Below are 18,282 nucleotides of genomic sequence, written 5' to 3'. Positions count from 1 at the left end.
TTCTATGAATTTTGTGGAGCGTATAATCACCTATAGGGTGTCCTGGCGCTGCAAAGGGATGGGCGAGAGCACGTCGGATATGAGTGAGGGATTTAAGCATTGGGAAAGATCCAGGTTTTAAGTTTTTATGGAAGACAAAAATTAGGATTCTGCTCTCAGATGAAGGGGAATTGAGTTCAGAAATTTATCAGATATAACGGAAAAAGCACATCTGCGAGCTTGGTCTAGTGAAACCTGGGGACATCCAGAAGTCCAGTCGCGGAAGACCCGAGGGACCAAGAGTACTATAAAAGCCTGAATTTCTGTACTTACCTTCTCAATATTTTGGTAATTTATTTTCTATGATATTTTTGCAGCACAATATTTTTGTGTGCGATATTCTGAGATACAGTGATATTCCAAAATGACATTTTATGGGGGCTAGTTTAATTTTTTTTAGAAGATGTGATGTGACTGGGGTTTGCTCTTTTAGGGGCGTCTTCAAAAAGTAGGCGTGGCCACCCGGAGTTTGTGTTTGGCAAAGGATGGATTTTTGTCCGGCTACTATCCAAGGAAATAATGAGATTCCCATAGGCTGACATGTGGTGTGTGGCTGGCTTGTCTGATGGGAGACAGGGCCAGTACAATGTATTCCTGTTTGATCACCCATGTCTGATGTGGCCTTCACAGACTCACCTGCAGGCGAGGTGTGTTGACATCAATAGTTACTATTATTTTAAAGTTGATCTTGGAGTTCTTGGTAAAGGACCATGGCCGGTGAAGCTTGGCCTCCATCCAGTAACAAATGCTCCCATAAGACCCTTTGAAAGAGCTGCCCAAATGCCTATGGAAGAAAAAATTGAAAAACTAATGAGAAAAGGATAAGCATCTCTGTCCTAAAATAACAGTCTATCGTTAATCTGTATTACTTTTTTTTAAACGGGCCATAAGGGGTGTCAATAGTATTAATTATTTTAACTAAGGTGCACAGCTACCTAGAAGAGATTGTGGTGCCTGGACCGAGAAGGGGTGACTATTAGCTGACTAAAGGAGCCATCACCAAAAGATGAAACATTTAACAAAACAACATTTTTCTTAGTAGTTTATTAAAGTCCGGAATGGTACTCCTCTGCTCGGGCTAAGAGGTGACATGGATGTCCTGGAGCAGGAGTACTCTTAAGATGCTGGAGGCACAGAAGATGCTGCTTTTCCAAGCCCTGAAAGAGGGAAAGGTGGTTTGAAGACAGAAGACTGGAGAACTCTAAACCTTTACGCCCATGAGACACTCTTGGGCCCTCATTGCAAGTGGCCCAGAAAGTTGCAATAAGTGTGATAACTCCTGTTACTGCACATATTGGAATTATGAGCTTTGTAGATGTCATCACACCCGATAAGTACTAGGTGCAATAAACCCACATCCATTGGATACATTTTGACAGATCAAACCCTCCAGAATTTACAAAGAAGAAAAGGGCCTGGAAGATACCCGTGCATGCAGATCAGCGCAGTATTCTCAGCACCTGTGGGGGCAGCAAAAGACCTGAAAATACTGCAACGAACCAACTCCGATTGCAATCTTGATTCGTGGATTAATCGTTGTTTTGCTAAATCACTGTTAAAGGCCCTAGCCGTTTTAAGCAGTCGCCGCTCGCTGCCCTCTAACGGGGGGGGCGCAGCGCAGGGGGGGATAAGATGTAATTAAAAAATGTTAAAAAACGTACCTCCTCCATTGCAGCCGCCGCACCGCTCCTCCTTCCCTCGTCGTCGCTCCAGGCTGCAGGCACAGGCTCCCAGCCTGCCCTGCGGCCAATCCTGACGCTGCTCAAAGAAGCGTTAGGGTTGGCTAGGAGCGCCCAGCTAGGGCCCTCCCAGGCAGACTGGGAGTCTGTGCAGGCCCTCTGCAGCCTGACAACACAGTGTCGGGCTGGAGAGAGCCTACTGCACATGTATGTTCGGCCGGCCCGAGAAGGCCGGCCAAACGTGCATGCGCATCGAGGGGAGTGCACAGTCCACTCCCCTCATCATAGTCATCCCCAATGCCCCGCCCCTTTAACAAACGAAACGATAATAAACATAGGGGGTCATTCTGACCCTGGCGGTCATGGACCGCCAGGGCCAACGACCGCAGGAGCACCGCCAACAGGCTGGCGGTGCTCCCATGGGCATTCTGACCTCGGCGGTACAGCCGCGGTCAGACACGGGAAACCGGCGGTGTCCCGCCGGTTTCCCGCTGCCCAAGGGAATCCTCCAGGGCAGCGCTGCAGGCGGCGCCGCCATGGGGATTCCGACCCCCTTACCGCCAGCCTGGCTCTGGCGGTTTTGACCGCCAGAACCTGGCTGGCGGTAACGGGTGTCGTGGGGCCCCTGGGGGCCCCTGCAGTGCCCATGCCAATGGCATGGGCACTGCAGGGGTCCCCTAACAGGGCCCCACCAAGATTTTCAGTGTCTGCCAAGCAGACACTGAAAATCGCGACGGGTGCAACTGCACCCGTCGCACCCCTTCCACTCCGCCGGCTCCATTCGGAGCCGGCATCCTCATGGAAGGGGGTTTCCCGCTGGGCTGGCGGGCGGCCTTCTGGCGGTCGCCCGCCAGCCCAGCGGGAAACTCAGAATGACTGCCGCGGTCTTTCGACCGCGGTACGGTCTTCTGGCGGTTCCCACCAGGCGGGCGGCTTCCACCGCCCGCGGAGGTCAGAATGACCCCCATAGTTTGGATCAGTAAACATAGATGGATCAGTCAGGCGTTGGGCAAAGGAATTGCTCAGTGTGAGTTCAGATGTGTCCTCTGCTCTGTAAATTCTACATGCAAGCATGTTTACATGGTTTAATATGTCATCCAGGAAGCTAACGATTGGGTCTGATTGACTACACAGCCATGCTCATCAAACCTGGTTGTGAGTCTGAGCGGGCCTGGTCGTTTCACCCCTCAGCCGCTAAGGCGGAGTCAGTTCTGGGGAGAACCTTATTGGTTACCCAGGTATCTTGACAGCAATTGGATGGATGCCATCAATCTTAAGTGTAAGTCCTCCAGGAGCTACAAAAAATGTATTTATTGGACAGCCGATGCAAGTAAATTACGTTCAATGGATTTTACGCTTAAGTGCTGACTGATGAAGTTTTGTCCAGAAAGCAAACCTGATTGAATATTGGGGTTTATAATGCAATTTTCAATGCAATTTTCAAGACTTACTTTTAATGACTTGTGAATAATGTGATATAATCAGAAATCAGAAATGTAGTCTGTTCAGCCATTCTGGTAAGTAATATAGGTAAATTAACATTATAGGGTTCTTTAGGGAGTAATTAGAATTTATGGGACACAACGCCATTGTTACTGCAGCTTCCTTTACACTAAATGAAATATATTTTGGAATTTAAGAAATATTTAAACTTTAAATTTAGTAGAGAAGCAGGTGGGAAAATCTGGCGTAAGATTACCTGATATGGGGTTAACAGTAAGACCAAAAAATATGACATTTTGGGATATATATATTAGGAAAAACTATTATTTTAAAACCAAACAAATCACTGAAGTTCATCAGTCATATGTGACACAAGTACAATTTGCACCTCTGCGCATGTCAGATGTCATCAGTGATGTGACAATAAACATAGTTTATTATCGTTTCATTTGCTAAAGGTGATTTGCAGCGGCTCCTGCTGGCGGGGGATGAGGGGCAACGCTCCACCGCCCTAACGGAGGACCCCCCCTGCTTTTAAGCCAGGCCTTACATAAGTGCACGACAGACTTGGGATACTGCCGCACTGCGCACCAGTCCTCTGGACTGCTGGTGTCGGCTTCCTGCACCCAGGCCCAATGCTGGCATCTTTAGCCCTGAGCCACGCATCCAATGGCAACATCCTCTCAGCTCTGGGTACCAAGGTGCTGTTGATTCTAAACTGTATTTGCACAGTCCCAAATCCACTCATGAACGTTTATCAGGCTGCTGGTAATGTATGCAGTCCAGAACTCTTCCATCCCGAGCTAAGGCCTCACAGAACACGTGACCCTCGAAGGATCCGGAATGGCGTAGGCCCGAGCAAAATTGTGCCAACATAATTTCATGTAGGTTCCTGTATTTCTAATCACGCTTGTTGCGCGAAATTCCAAAATTATGCCATTGAGCACAAAAGGAAACTGTGCGTCTTTAAACAATTCTTATAATGTAGCCACATGGTCCATCTTTCTACCTTTGCTACACACATTTAAAATCAAACAAGAAACAGATAATAAAGGTGCCCTGTTTGGAAAATGAATGCAGTTCACATGCGCCTGGAGCACCGAGTCCTTCCAGCCACACAGTAGTACACGTCTATATATTGCAGGCATGTGTTTCCTGCTGTCTTTATGTAAGTGTTGCCACCTGCACCGTTCTTGACAGGTCACCCCCATTTACATTTCAGATTATGGTTGGCCAATTTTCTGTGCTAATCTGGAGTTGCCAGCAATGATTTAAGAGAAGTTGGCTGTAAATTGATTAAAAAACATAATTCAGGCTCTCTATTCCCCTGTGTAATTGTTGTACCTGATGTGTGTCAGTGCATTAAGAAAAGCTCAAATGTCCTTCTTGGAAGCAGGTGTGGGAGGGGAAAGCCTAAAATCTTAAATTTCTTTAAAGTATCAACTCTTGAGGATTTAACATAACATGTATCTGTAAAGCACACGTGTACCTCTTGGGGCACCTTGTCATAGAATAACAGGTTTATTATGTCTTGGCTACACCCATCGGTGATTAACTCTTGATGACATATATTTCTAAAGCAGCCTGCGGAAGTGAAAAAATGGATGAGTTTACTGAAATTATCCAATGTATTATATTTACCATCAAGGTTAATTCATCTGCAACTGCACACAACTCAGCTCTCTAGTCTTTCTGAAAAATCCTCAGTTAAATGTCATAACTTTCTGGGATGAGATTCCATTAACAGCTTTCTGTTACGTCATCAGGGAGTCGCTTCTCATTTGCTAATTTAAATAGCCTTCTAAGACGTCATTGGAATCTAACAAACTGGAACATCACCAGAGAAATTTAGCAGTGTTGTATTCCAAATAGATAGATAGATAGATAGATAGGTAGACAGACAGACAGACAGACAGACAGACAGACAGACAGACAGACAGATAGATAGATAGATAGATAGATAGATAGATAGATAGATAGATAGATAGATAGATAGATAGATAGATAACACAGTGGTAGTACAATACATGAGTCAGAGTTTTCAAAGGAAGAGAGTTTTTTCGGATTGGCTCGGCACACACGAGACCGAGCGATCGGATTGGTCACCTCAACATGAAGAAAATTCTTGTGGGCGCCATAACAAGAGTCAGGGACTCTGCACCTGAGTCTTGAAAATCTATTTAAGGATGCAGGGTAGGGATACTCTGGCCCCCTAGCCATTTTGCAGGAGTCCCAGAGGGACCCTCTAAGGGGACAAATACAAAAATGGGTTTGTTATGGAGCCATGGAGAGTGATGGAGAGAGCCAGTGTAGCCACCTGTGCACAGAAGGAATTTAAAAAAAAAACGTAAAAAGTGGGGTGGGGGAATTGTGGCCGAGTGACCGCTTGTGTGGACGTTGGCCACCCCCAGACGCGAGGGTGCATGGCCTGGCTCGCCTGTACCACTACGCTGCGCTGCTTAGGACCTCACATTTCACATCACTGATGACATCTGACATGCGCAGAGGTGCAAATTGTACTTGTGTCAGTTACATATGACTGATGAACTTCAGTGATTTGTTTGGTTTTAAAATAATATTTTTTCCTAATATATATATCCCAAAATGTCATATTTTTTGGTCATACTGTTAACTCCATATCAGGTAATTTTACGCCAGATTTTCCCACCTGCTTCTCTACTAAATTTAAAGTTTAAATATTTCTTAAATTCCAAAATATAGTTCATTTAGTGTAAAGGAAGCTGCAGTGAGAATGGCGTTGTGTCCCATAAATTCTAATTACTCCCTAAAGAACCCTATAATGTTAATTTACCTATATTACTTACCAGAATGGCTGAACAGACTACATTTCTGATTTCTGATTATATCACATTATTCACAAGTCATTAAAAGTAAGTCTTGAAAATTGCATTGAAAATTGCATTATAAACCCCAATATTCAATCAGGTTTGCTTTCTGGACAAAACTTCATCAGTCAGCACTTAAGCGTAAAATCCATTGAACGTAATTTACTTGCATCGGCTGTCCAATAGATACATTTTTTGTAGCTCCTGGAGGATTTACACTTAAGATTGATGGCAACTATCCAATCGCTGTCAAGATACCTGGGTAACCAATAAGGTTCTCCCCAGAACTGACTCCGCCTTAGCGGCTGAAGGGGGAAACGACCAGGCTCGCTCAGACTCACCACCAGGTTTGATGAGCATGGCTGTGTAGTCAATCAGACCCAATCGTTAGCTTCCTGGATGACATATTAAACCATGTAAACATGCTTGCATGTAGAACTTACAGAGCAGAGGACACATCTGAACTCACACTGAGCAATCCCTTTGGCCCAACCCCTGACTGATTCATCTCTTCCCATCATTGACAGCCTTTCACCTGCAATACAGGAACCAGGCACCAGCCTTTCACCTGCAATACAGGAACCAGGCACCAGCCTTTCACCTGCAGTACAGGGACCAGGCACCAGCCTTTCATCTGCAGTACAGGAACCTGGCACCAGCCTTTCACCTGCAGTACAGGAACCAGGCACCAGCCTTTCACCTGCAGTACAGGAACCAGGCACCAGCCTTTCACCTGCAATACAGGAACCAGGCACCAGCCTTTCACCTGCAGTACAGGGACCAGGCACCAGCCTTTCACCTGCAGTACAGGAACCTGGCACCAGCCTTTCACCTGCAGTACAGGAACCAGGCACCAGCCTTTCACCTGCAGTACAGGAACCAGGCACCAGCCTTTCACCTGCAGTACAGGAACCAGGCACCAGCCTTTCACCTGCAGTACAGGAACCAGGCACCAGCCTTTCACCTGCAGTACAGGAACCAGGCACCAGCCTTTCACCTGCAGTACAGGGACCAGGCACCAGCCTTTCACCTGCAGTACAAGAACCAGGCACCAGCCTTTCACCTGCAGTACAGGGACCAGGCACCAGCCTTTCATCTGCAGTACAGGAACTTGGTACCAGCATTTCACCTGCAGTACAGGAACCAGGCACCAGCCTTTCATCTGCAGTACAGGGACCAGGCACCAGCATTCCACCTGCAATACAGGAAGCAGGCACCAGCCTTTCACTTGCAGTACAGGAACCAGGCACCAACCTTTCACCTGCAATACAGGAACCAGGCGCAAGCTTTTCACCTTTCACCTGCAATACAGGAACCAGGCACCAGCCTTTCACATGCAATACAGGAACCAGGCACCAGCCTTTCACCTGCAATACAGGAACCAGGCGCAAGCCTTTCACCTTTCACCTGCAATACAGGAACCAGGCACCAGCCTTTCACCTGCAATACAGGAACCAGGCACCAGCCTTTCACCTGCAATACAGGAACCAGGCGCCAGCCTTTCACCTTTCACCTGCAATACAGCAACCAGGCACCAGCCTTTCACCTGCAATACAGGAACCAGGCACCAGCCTTTCACCTGCAATACAGGAACCAGGCACCAGCCTTTCACCTTTCACCTGCAATACAGGAACCAGGCACCAGCCTTTCACCTGTAATACAGGAACCAGGCACCAGCCTTTCACCTGCCATACAGGAACCAGGCACCAGCCTTTCACCTGCAATACAGGAACCAGGCACCAGCCTTTCACCTGCAATACAGGAACCAGGCGCGAGCCTTTCACTTTTCACCTGCAATACAGGAACCAGGCACAAGCCTTTCACCTGCAATACAGGAACCAGGCACCAGCCTTTCACCTGCAATACAGGAACCAGGCACCAGCCTTTCACCTGCAATACAGGAACCAGGCACCAGCCTTTCACCTGCAATACAGGAACCAGGCACTAGCCTTTCACCTGCAATACAGGAACCAGGCACCGGCCTTTCACCTGCGATACAGGAACCAGGCACCAGCCTTTCACCTTTCACCTGCAATACAGGAACCAGGCACCAGCCTTTCACCTGCAATACAGGAACCAGGCACCAGCCTTCCACCTGCAATACAGGAACCAGGCACCAGCCTTTCACCTGCAATACAGGAACCAGGCACCAGCCTTTCACCTGCAATACAGGAACCAGGCACCAGCCTTTCACCTGCAATACAGGAACCAGGCACAGGCTCAAATCTAAAGAACGAAGCTGACATAACTTAAGTTCAATTTCTCTGGTACATCCCATTTCTCCAGCACCCTCTCGCGCCCCCATATATTTATTTTCAATTGCAGTAAAATAACTTACATTGGCATCCGGAAACTGAAAGGGAATTCATATTCTCCTGGTTGCAAAACTTTAAAATCCAAAACATCTGAGGAAAAAAAAAAACAGGACACTGAAGGGTTCGTGGTCTGAGGTTATGTGACATCCTCTGTCTTGTGCTGCTCTCCTGAGCTCAGGTGCCCCTAGTTTCCTCAAATCACTCAAAGGCAGAGAGACCCTGATCAACAGCGAGAGAGACACATACACTGGGACACAGACACTGTAACCGAGGCGGTGAACCCACAGTAGATCAAAATCTACTCTGTGTCCACTACATGGACAACACGACTGCAAGAGGCTGGATTACTATTTGGGGTGGTGACTACCCACATCAAGGAACCATCACAGACCTCGTCAGAGTGAACCCTCAAAGTCTCTAAGTAAGGCTGAGCTCCTCCACCGGGTAGCAATGGCACGGAGTAGATAGTCTTAACTTAGAGGCAACATGGGCATTTACCTATTATCAAACAGTAATGCAAAACTATTTCCAAAACATTCTCAAAATGAATTAGAAAACTAGTGTAAAATGTAATAAACAAAATGACACCAAAATGTCAAAAATCCAATAAAGGGAACCGAAGAAATCAATGTCTAAATTTTTAAGTAGGAACAGCGCTAAGAAGCTCAAAGTACCAATGATAGTCAATGGTCACAGCACACCGGGACCTAAGTGCAGTTTGAGGCTGCCCACAATGGTGTGCTGGTCGGACACAGGGACCTAAGTGCAGTTTGAGGCTGTCCACAATGGTGCGTGGGTCAGATACTGGGACCTAAGTGCAGATACAGGGACCTAAGTGCAGTTTGAGGCTGCCCACAATGGCGTGCGGGTCAGATACAGGGACCTAAGTGCAGTTTGAGGCTGCCCACAATGGCGTGCGGGTCACATACAGGGACCTAAGTGCAGTTTGAGGCTGCCCACAATGGTGTGCGGGTCGGTTACAGGGACCTAAGTGCAGTTTGAGGCTGCCCACAATGGCGTGCGGGTCAGATACAGGGACTTAAGTGCAGTTTGAGGCTGCCCACAATTGTGTGCGGGTCGGTTACAGGGACCTAAGTGCAGTTTGAGGTTGCCCACAATGGTGTGCGGGTCAGATACAGGGACATAAGTGCAGATACAGGGACCTAAGTGCAGTTTGAGGCTGCCCACAATGGTGTGCGGGTCGGCTACACCAACCAGGTATGTCCTGTTCAAAGATTTTACCTTCTGACTTTAGTCCTTTAAATCCCAATTCACCACAGGAGGACACTTCTAACATCCTGTGGGACCTCAGGGGAGACACTTAGGCATTCACAGGGTGGCAAGCAGAGAGAGAAACAGAGGCTCCAGTACAATGGTTAAAGAGTACTGGGACAGGGCGACTTGGATGCTACACGGGCACACAGACATATGCATATACACTGTATGCAGACACGGCTGGAATACGGCACACTTGGTCACGGCACAGGGGGACACATACTCGGGCACGGAGACCAAGTCTTGGCCGATGGGACAGGGAAATGCATTAACTGGGGTAGAGTGTACAGCATCCATTTTAGGACATCCTCATTCCTCACTCCTCATCCCTACTTATCATCCCTGCTTCTCATCCATCATCCCTACTTCTCATCCATCATCCCTACTTCTCATCAATCACCCCTACTTCTCATCCATCATCCCTACGCCTCATCCCTCATCCCTGCTTCTCATCCATCATACATCATCCCTACTTCTCACTTCTCATCCATCATCCCTACTTCTCATCCATCATACATCATACCTGCTTCTCATCCATCATCCCTACTTCTCATCCATCACCCCTGCGTCTCATCCATCATACATCATCCCTACTTCTCATCCATCATCCCTGTTTCTCTTCCATCATCCCTACTCCTCATCCCTGCTTCTCATCCCTACTTCTCCTCCATCATCCCTACTTCTCATCCTCATCCCTGCTTCTCATCCCTACTTCTCATCCATCATTCCTACCTCTCATGCCTCGGCCATCATCCCTACTCCTCATCCATCATCCCTACTCCTCATTCCTCAGTCATACCAACACATTTTAAATTTTGTGAAACACACATTCACACTGATGTTTGGGAACAGCCAATCAGAGTTATGAGAGAGAGAGCTGCATTCTATTTCAATGAAAAACAGCCTCCTCATTGCACATGGTGGCTGAAGAGGGAGGAGAGGAAATGCAACTGTGTGTTTGTTTCCAGTGAATTCAAGGCTGCACAATATTTCATATTATTCAACTCAGTGTTTTTCTGTTTGCACAGGCCTCTGCAGAAAGCTCTGCTGGTTTGGGAAATACAAGGAGTGCACAGCCTGGGCCATAAATCAGCTCTTAGAGAAAGGGTTATACAGGTCATCTACAGTTCAACTGAAAACCTTTCTGGTTTCTGTTTCATATGTAGAAACAAAGGGGGTGATTCTGATTCTGGCGGGCGGCGGAGGCCGCCCGCCAGAATTCCGCCCCCATTATACCGCTCCGCGGTCAGAAGACCGCGGAGGGTATTATGAGTTTTTCCCTGGGCTGGCGGGCGGTCTCCAAAAGACCGCCCGCCAGCCCAGGGAAAAACTCCCTTCCCACGAGGATGCCGGCTCGTAATCGAGCCGGCGGAGTGGGAAGGTGCGACGGGTGCAGTGGCACCCGTCGCGTATTTCAGTGTCTGCAAGGCAGACACTGAAATACTTTGCGGGGCCCTCTTACGGGGGCCCCTGCCGTGCCCATGCCACTGGCATGGGCACGGCAGGGGCCCCCAGGGGCCCCGCGACCCCCCCTACCGCCATCCTGTTCATGGCGGCTTTCCCGCCATGAACAGGATGGCGGTAGGGGGGGTCAGAATCCTCATGGCGGCGGAGCGCGCTCCGCCGCCATGAAGGATTCCCCCAAGCAGCGGTAAGTCGGCGGGAGCCCGCCGACTTGCCGCTTCTGACCGCGGCTGAACCGCCGCGGTCAGAATGCTCGTGGGAGCACCGCCAGCCTGTTGGCGGTGCTCCCGTGGTCGGTGGCCCTGGCGGCCACCGGCCGCCAGGGTCAGAATGACCCCCAAAATGTTTAAAATCAACTCTGGTGACAGTGCAATCCAATTCATCCAAACCTTTTCTGGTTTCATTTTTATTTGTAACACATAAAATGTTTAGATCTGAGCCTGCTTTTTATTTGTAACAAATAACATGCTTATATCCCAGGCTGCTTTTGTCTCTGAGAGCTGTTTTTTTTCTTTTCAGAAACCAGAAAGATTTTCCATGAATGGTGGATGAACTGTATAACCCTTTCTCCAAGAGCTGATTTATGGCCCTAGCTGTGGGCTCCTTGTATTTCCCAAACCAGCAGAGCTGTAAGAATGCAGCTCTCTCTCATAACTCTGATTGGCTGTTCCTAACCAATCAGTGTGAAGGTGTGTTTCACAAAACTGAAAATGTGTTGGTATGACTGAGGGATGAGGAATGAGGAGTAGGGAAGATGGATGAGGAGTAGGGATGATGGCTGAGGCATGAGAAGTAGGAATGATGGATGAGAAGTAGGGATGAGAAGCAGGGATGAGGGATGATGGAAGAGAAGTAGGGATGAGAAGCAGGGATGAGGAGTCGGGATGATGGAAGAGAAGCAGGGATGATGGATGAGAAGTAGGGATGATGGATGAGAAGTAGGGACGATGTATGATGGATGAGAAGTAGGGATGATGGATGAGAAGTAGGGATGAAGTATGATGGATGAGAAGTAGGGATGATGGATGAGAAGTGAGAAGTAGGGATGATGTATGATGAATGAGAAGTAGGGATGATGGATGAGAAGTGAGAAGTAGGGATGATGTATGATGGATGAGAAGCAGGGATGAGGGATGAGGAGTAGGGATGATGGATGAGAAGCAGGGATGATGGAAGAGAAGCAGGGATGATGGATGAGAAGTAGGGGTGATGGATGAGAAGTAGGGATGATGTATGATGGATGAGAAGTAGGGATGATGGATGAGAAGTAGGGATGATATATGATGAGAAGTAGGGATGATGGATGAGAAGCAGGAATGATGGAAGAGAAATAGGGATGATGGAAGAGAAGCAGGGATGATGGATGAGAAGTAGGGATGATGGATGAGAAGCAGGGATGATGGAAGAGAAGCAGGGATGATGGATGAGAAGTAGGGGTGATGGATGAGAAGTAGGGATGATGTATGGTGGATGAGAAGTAGGGATGGTGGATGAGAAGTAGGGATGATATATGATGGATGAGAAGTAGGGATGATGGATAAGAAGTAGGAATGATGGAAAAGAAATAGGGATGATGGAAGAGAAGCAGGGATGATGGATGAGAAGCAGGGATGAGACACAGGGATGAGAAGTAGGGATAATATATGATGGATGAGAAGTAGGGATGATGGATAAGAAGTAGGGATGAGGAGTGAGGAATGAGGATGTCTTAAAATGGATGCTGTAAGAGTGACACGGACAGAGGTCAAGAAACAAGTTCACTAGGCCTGAGATGAAGGAACACAGTAAGACAGGAAGCCACAGACATGGCCAGTGGGTCAGGGACATGCCTCCAATGGGACAGAGTGACTCTACATGTGATGCAGTGTGAAGGTTGTGGGAGGGGGGGCATTGGTGCATTGCAATCCTGGCTCTCTCAATCACATTGGTTGATCTTGGGAGCATCATATTCTTCCAAGGTCACTGTACCCTAATCAGGCTCAAAAGAGGAACTGAGCACCAACGACTTACTACCAGGACAGGCCCCAGAGTGGTCTTCTTGCGTCTACCTATCATATTGTAACGACAAAATGCTCACGCTTGGTAAGCTCAGTAGCTTTTCTCGTCTAAATATTGAAAGATTCCAGGGGCCTGATTTAGAAAAGTTTAGGATGGACAAGAAAGAGATGCCATTTCAAGTAGATGTCTTCTGATGTCTCCATGTGGCAAAATATCTTGCACCCAGTGTCCTGTAAGTGACAGTGGAAAGCTGGGTGCTCTTGAAGCAAGTACAGTGAGGTGGGGACGAAAGAAACCCACCAGGTGACCACTTACCTACGGTGACTAGGGGTGCTGCTTCCAGTAGGGAGGTTTTCACCTACAAATAATTTATTTTAGGTGTGTTGGTCTAATTAGTCAGCATGGGGGTAATTTTAATTAAGTCTGAGTAATCAGAGTCATTTTAGTAATTTTGCATTAGTCTTGTGATGTGAGATTACTAAAATTACGCAATGACGCCTATTCGAGAGTCATTAAGAGTAATTTGGGACATAAATCCACCCTCAGGAGCATAGGAACAACAAACATATAAAACATGTGTGGCTACTGACTGCTGCTGTTTGTGTCCTGTTGCATTTAGCACTATTTTCTTAGTGCAGAATGCATCCTCCGGCCCAGTTCGGACACAAGGGTGCATGCATATTAAGCTAAGAAAACAGTACTAAACGCTGGATCACGCTTCTTGCGTAATTACATATATTTTTGAGGTAATTACACATAATCTTACTAGAGGTTATTACGTGAGTTATGCACACCTTTACTATAATCAGGGCCACTGGAATTATGCGATTGTGCGACTCTGGCGATTTTTGCATAACTATAGATTTGCTGCATTTGCCATATAATCCATCACCTGCCACATAATCTGCAGATTGTAACAAAAATATTCTTTCTAGCTCAAATGGTTCAAAAGTTACTACAAGTGTAGTAACGTGTTGCTGCGCAGTGAAAGGCCCTTTGCAAAACTGGACTGCTCACCTTTTTGTTGCTTATTGCTAGTCGGGGTATTAAAATAGTACTAACGAGGTGCAAGCAATGCCCAGACAGTGTTATCAAGTTCAAAAATGTTGACTTAGTAAAGTAATATTATTACAAAGTGTGCCTTATGCCACATAATTTGCCTTTTCCTGCTGCATGATTTACTAAACCCTGCCGCATAATTTGGCCCTTTCATGCCGTATAATTCCAGTGGCCCTGCCTATAAATCAGTTCAACCAAAGCCAAACAAGTCTACAACACCCAGAATGCAGCAGGACATGAACAGAAGCCCGGGCCTAGATACAATGCCTGGGTGGGGGTGGTATCCCTACACACATATCATCAGCCAGGGACACAAGCACACCAGCCCTCCTGTCTCTGCCATGAACCTCGTCAGGGTGGGCAGCGCTTGTGGCCACCTGCCGGGGGCGTGGCCTCCTCTCACCTGGCCGGAGTAGCATCTCTCGGTAGATAAGTTTCTTCGTCTGGGAAGTTTCGATGCGTGTGGTGTTCGGTGCGGTATCCTCGCTCAGCGTGACCCGGCCCTGGCCTTTCACCTTCAGCTCGATGGACCCGACCCTGGCCTCGGCCACCAGCTCCAGCAGCACCCGGCCGGTCACGGTGTCTCCCCCGGTGAAGACGGGCGCGGAGTCCGGTCCTCGGGTGTCCAGGATCAGACGGAACTTCCGCACTTTGCAGAAAATCATCTCTTTTCCACGAGCCGAGGAGTTTAGGACACAAGATAAACTTCCGGAGAGGTTTGTGCACAGGGAGTGAACTTGGCAGAGAAGTGAACTCTGCCTCTATTTACACTCAGGGCGGGGCGGGCTGGGGAGGAAGTCATGGAGAGGGAGGGAGTGCCTGGAGGGAGGTGGACTGATGGGAGAGGGCTGCTAGGAGGGGCGGATGAGGGCCCTCTAAGCTGGTCTGTTTCCCAGGGTGGTCGCTGCTAGCAGAGGGAGGGACAAGCGAGCCCTGACCTTCAGTTTGTGACTTTTTCCAAATTGTCACACTCGCCAGGGGCACTGCTGTCGTTAGTGCAGCAGGTGCAGTGCGCAGGGGTCCATGATCAGTGTTGGCACTAGAAGTGAATTTCAAGAAGCCACACTTTGGTTCACTGGTGGGGGCCACCTTACCAAGGCCGGTTGGAAAAAATGTGTGTGTATGGCTTCAACATATGTAAATGTGGAGTTAAGAATAATCTCTCTCTCTCTCTCTCTATATATATATATATATATTTACATTTGTTGATATTCTGATTTTTACAATTTGTGCTACAATATTTCGGTAGCTCAGTATTTAGAACTTGATATTCTGACATACAACCATGCACATGAACATCTAATTTATAATTTTGGGACACCTTCACAGATGCACCATCAGAGGAGCATGGTACCGTGACATAAACATTAGCACTGTAACATTACACAAGCACAGCAACACCTAACCTGTTGATAAAAAAAATTAACTGACACCCGAACAATGAATTGGGAAACTGACGGGTAGGAATATTCTCGGGAAAAGAACACGGGCAGTCACACTTTGAGAGTAACAGTCATCACGAACACTGTGGCACAGACGCTAGGACACTGTCTCTAGTGCATTCACAGACTTCGGCACACTGCGAGTTATGGGGTCACATGATTGCAGCACAAGATAACATACACAGAAACATACAATCAGGGACACGGTCACTGATACATTCTGCAGCTACACTGAGAAACATACAATCACACTGAGGAAGGAACGATGGCCATGTGCGCAGACTAGGAATATGCAAAGTTTGCTTTTCACGAAGTTCTGAAATTTTCAGTAAATAGTGCTTTAATGCTGTAAGATTTACACTTTTCTGCACATGATTCTTCAGGTTAAAATCCGGACCTTCGTGGTCCTTTTAAGTTGTTTGAAGCAAAAAGATGACCAACATGCATCCAGTTTTAAAGTCACAAGTGAAACAGTTTTAAAGGTAACTTGCAGGAAAATTGCAAGGCACTTTCAAGCACCAACTAGCGCTTGTGAGGGAATATTGCCAGGTTACGTGCAGAAGCATACCCAGGCCTAGACATAGGAGAAGTGAGAATCTCTATGAACTAAAGGAAATCCAAGAAGACTGGCATTAGCACCCTGGGAACTTTTCACGGATGAAGGGATACTGGTATGGGCACGGCAAGACAAATACAGAAACCCGTAGTCAGTGACATGGATACAAGCTAAACCGGTACTGAAGCGATAAAATGGAAATGCTGACATGAATACAGCCTTGGGGAGAGGGTTATAGGGGCACTGGCCAATGGCGTGGGGCACTCAGAAAGAGGCTCCCTAGCCATGAATCTTAAAGAGAACATAGGGTACTTTATCACTAAAAGGGGGTGCACTCACATACGGACACCAACAACAAGTACCAGCAAGCACACCTCTCTTCTCTCCATCATTTGGGGGGTGCTGTCTTCCTTCAACATACCTTCACCTTCCAAACAAGCCTCATGTTACCCAGAAACCTGAAAGAAGTCCTGAGCCTTGTAAACCTTCCTCAACAACACAAACGAACACCTTCTTTGTAATTTATAGGCTGAACATTCAAAGACATGAAACTCACCCTTCTTTGAGACCCACCAGATTCAAGGCCTGTGGAGGGGGAAACCGACATGGGGACATAACTACAAATACATGGGGGACTGACACAAGGACACTGACACAGGGACATTGACCTTGAGATAATAATGATGGGACATTTGTGGTGTTAACAGGAAATTGTGGAATAGTCACTGAGACGTAAGCAGACACAGGGGTGGAAACATGCAGGTGGATTGGGATTTAGACATGGACTCTGAGACAAAACAATAAGAAGATGGCACTCTGTCGAGGTCACTAGATCTCGTGTTTCTAGGCCTGGACTGTGCCCTCAGGGCATCAGTGGGTGTTGTGTACACTGAAAGGGCAAATTTACTATTCTAACTCCAGTCCTAGCATATTTGGGGAAAAAGCAACTTTTCCCCAAAATCTTCCAGGAGACTTATTTACTATTCTAACTCGAGCCCTAGAATACATCGGGGAAAGTTATACATTTCCCAAGTATTTTTAGGATGGGTTGAAAAGTAGTCATCTTGATTTGAGAAAATGCTGCCCTGAGGGCGTAACTCAGGGCAAAAAAATAGAATACCTATGGACAAAACTTTACAACAGAAACAACAGGAATTGGGGCGTGGAAACCAGAATCTAATCCTGGCAAGGTTATTGTGACACTGGCACAGTGTCAGGGACACAAATAAAGGAACCCTGACCGTGGGAATCAATCAGTCAATCAATCATGGATTTGTAAAGCGCGACTAATCACCCATAGGGTCTTAAGGTGATGAATGTAGATGTGCTGCTCGGTCGCAGAGCCAGATCTTCAGGTCCTTCCTGAACTGCTTCAGAGATGCGGTCGGCCTGAGCTTGCGGGCAGCGTGTTCCATGTCCGGTCTGCTAAGTAGAAGGATCTTCCTCCTGCTGTACTTTTCCGAATCCTGGGGAAGGCCTCAATGGGAAGTTAATATTGGATCTGGAGCACTCTAGGGCTCTGACTCTGGGAGCCCTGGCTACTGGGGACAGAGGCCTAATGATCCTGGACATGAAAACAAACCTCAAGATACCGACCTAGGGTAAAAGGCCCAAACACTTTAACACTGTCACGTTGGCCCTGGAACACCTGCACCGGACACTGGTAGAGTGGGTCTTCTGCCGCTGACACGGAAAGTGTGATGCACACGAGAACACTGGGACCTGGCATGGGGACAGAAATCTTAGGGGCATTTTCTGACGCTGTGACACTGGCACTTTTGATACAAACACCTTTAGTATGATTTGGACCCTGGACCAGAGACATGGGCAGAGCATTATGGACACATTCAAACTACTCCCCCCTCCCAGCTGGGCCGGTTGGCACCAATATGCCCAGTGGTATGAAGTATGGTAAGTCTAGCCTTGGTTAAGTGAGGCTGGGTGGCACAGAATGTTCACCTTGGCATCCCAGCTGAAACCCCGCATGGAACCATTCAGTGACTCTGTCAGGGTTTTGATGGAGGCTGGAGTCCTGGCACAAGTCTCTTTCAATATATCGTTTCATCTGCAGTCTAGCTTAAGAGGAGTCTTACGTAAGGTCATCAGCAGAAGAGGGGTTGCGACACCGTGGACTTATTCAGATTGTCTAGTTTGGAATTTCTCTGC

General features: G+C 47.5%; 1 protein-coding gene across 1 annotated transcript in view; it reads right to left on the bottom strand.

Moving 5' to 3' along the window:
• Positions 1-14,882, bottom strand: part of LOC138268749 (arrestin domain-containing protein 2-like) — a 29,651-nt gene extending 14,769 nt beyond the window's left edge. Inside the window, exons 1-3 of the mRNA XM_069218737.1 lie at positions 14,522-14,882; positions 8,346-8,412; positions 676-823 (exon numbers count right to left, since the gene is read on the bottom strand). Coding sequence (XP_069074838.1) covers positions 676-823; positions 8,346-8,412; positions 14,522-14,783 — 477 coding nt within the window. The 5' untranslated portion in view covers positions 14,784-14,882. The remainder of the gene's footprint in view (positions 1-675; positions 824-8,345; positions 8,413-14,521) is intronic.
• Between the last annotated feature and the right edge of the window lie 3,400 nt (positions 14,883-18,282).

The sequence above is a fragment of the Pleurodeles waltl genome, chromosome 12 (genome assembly GCF_031143425.1).
Source record: "Pleurodeles waltl isolate 20211129_DDA chromosome 12, aPleWal1.hap1.20221129, whole genome shotgun sequence".
In the NCBI taxonomy this organism is placed as follows: domain Eukaryota; kingdom Metazoa; phylum Chordata; class Amphibia; order Caudata; family Salamandridae; genus Pleurodeles; species Pleurodeles waltl.
The sequence above is the reverse complement of the archived record's forward strand: the minus strand, read 5'-3'. Positions and strand labels throughout refer to the sequence as shown.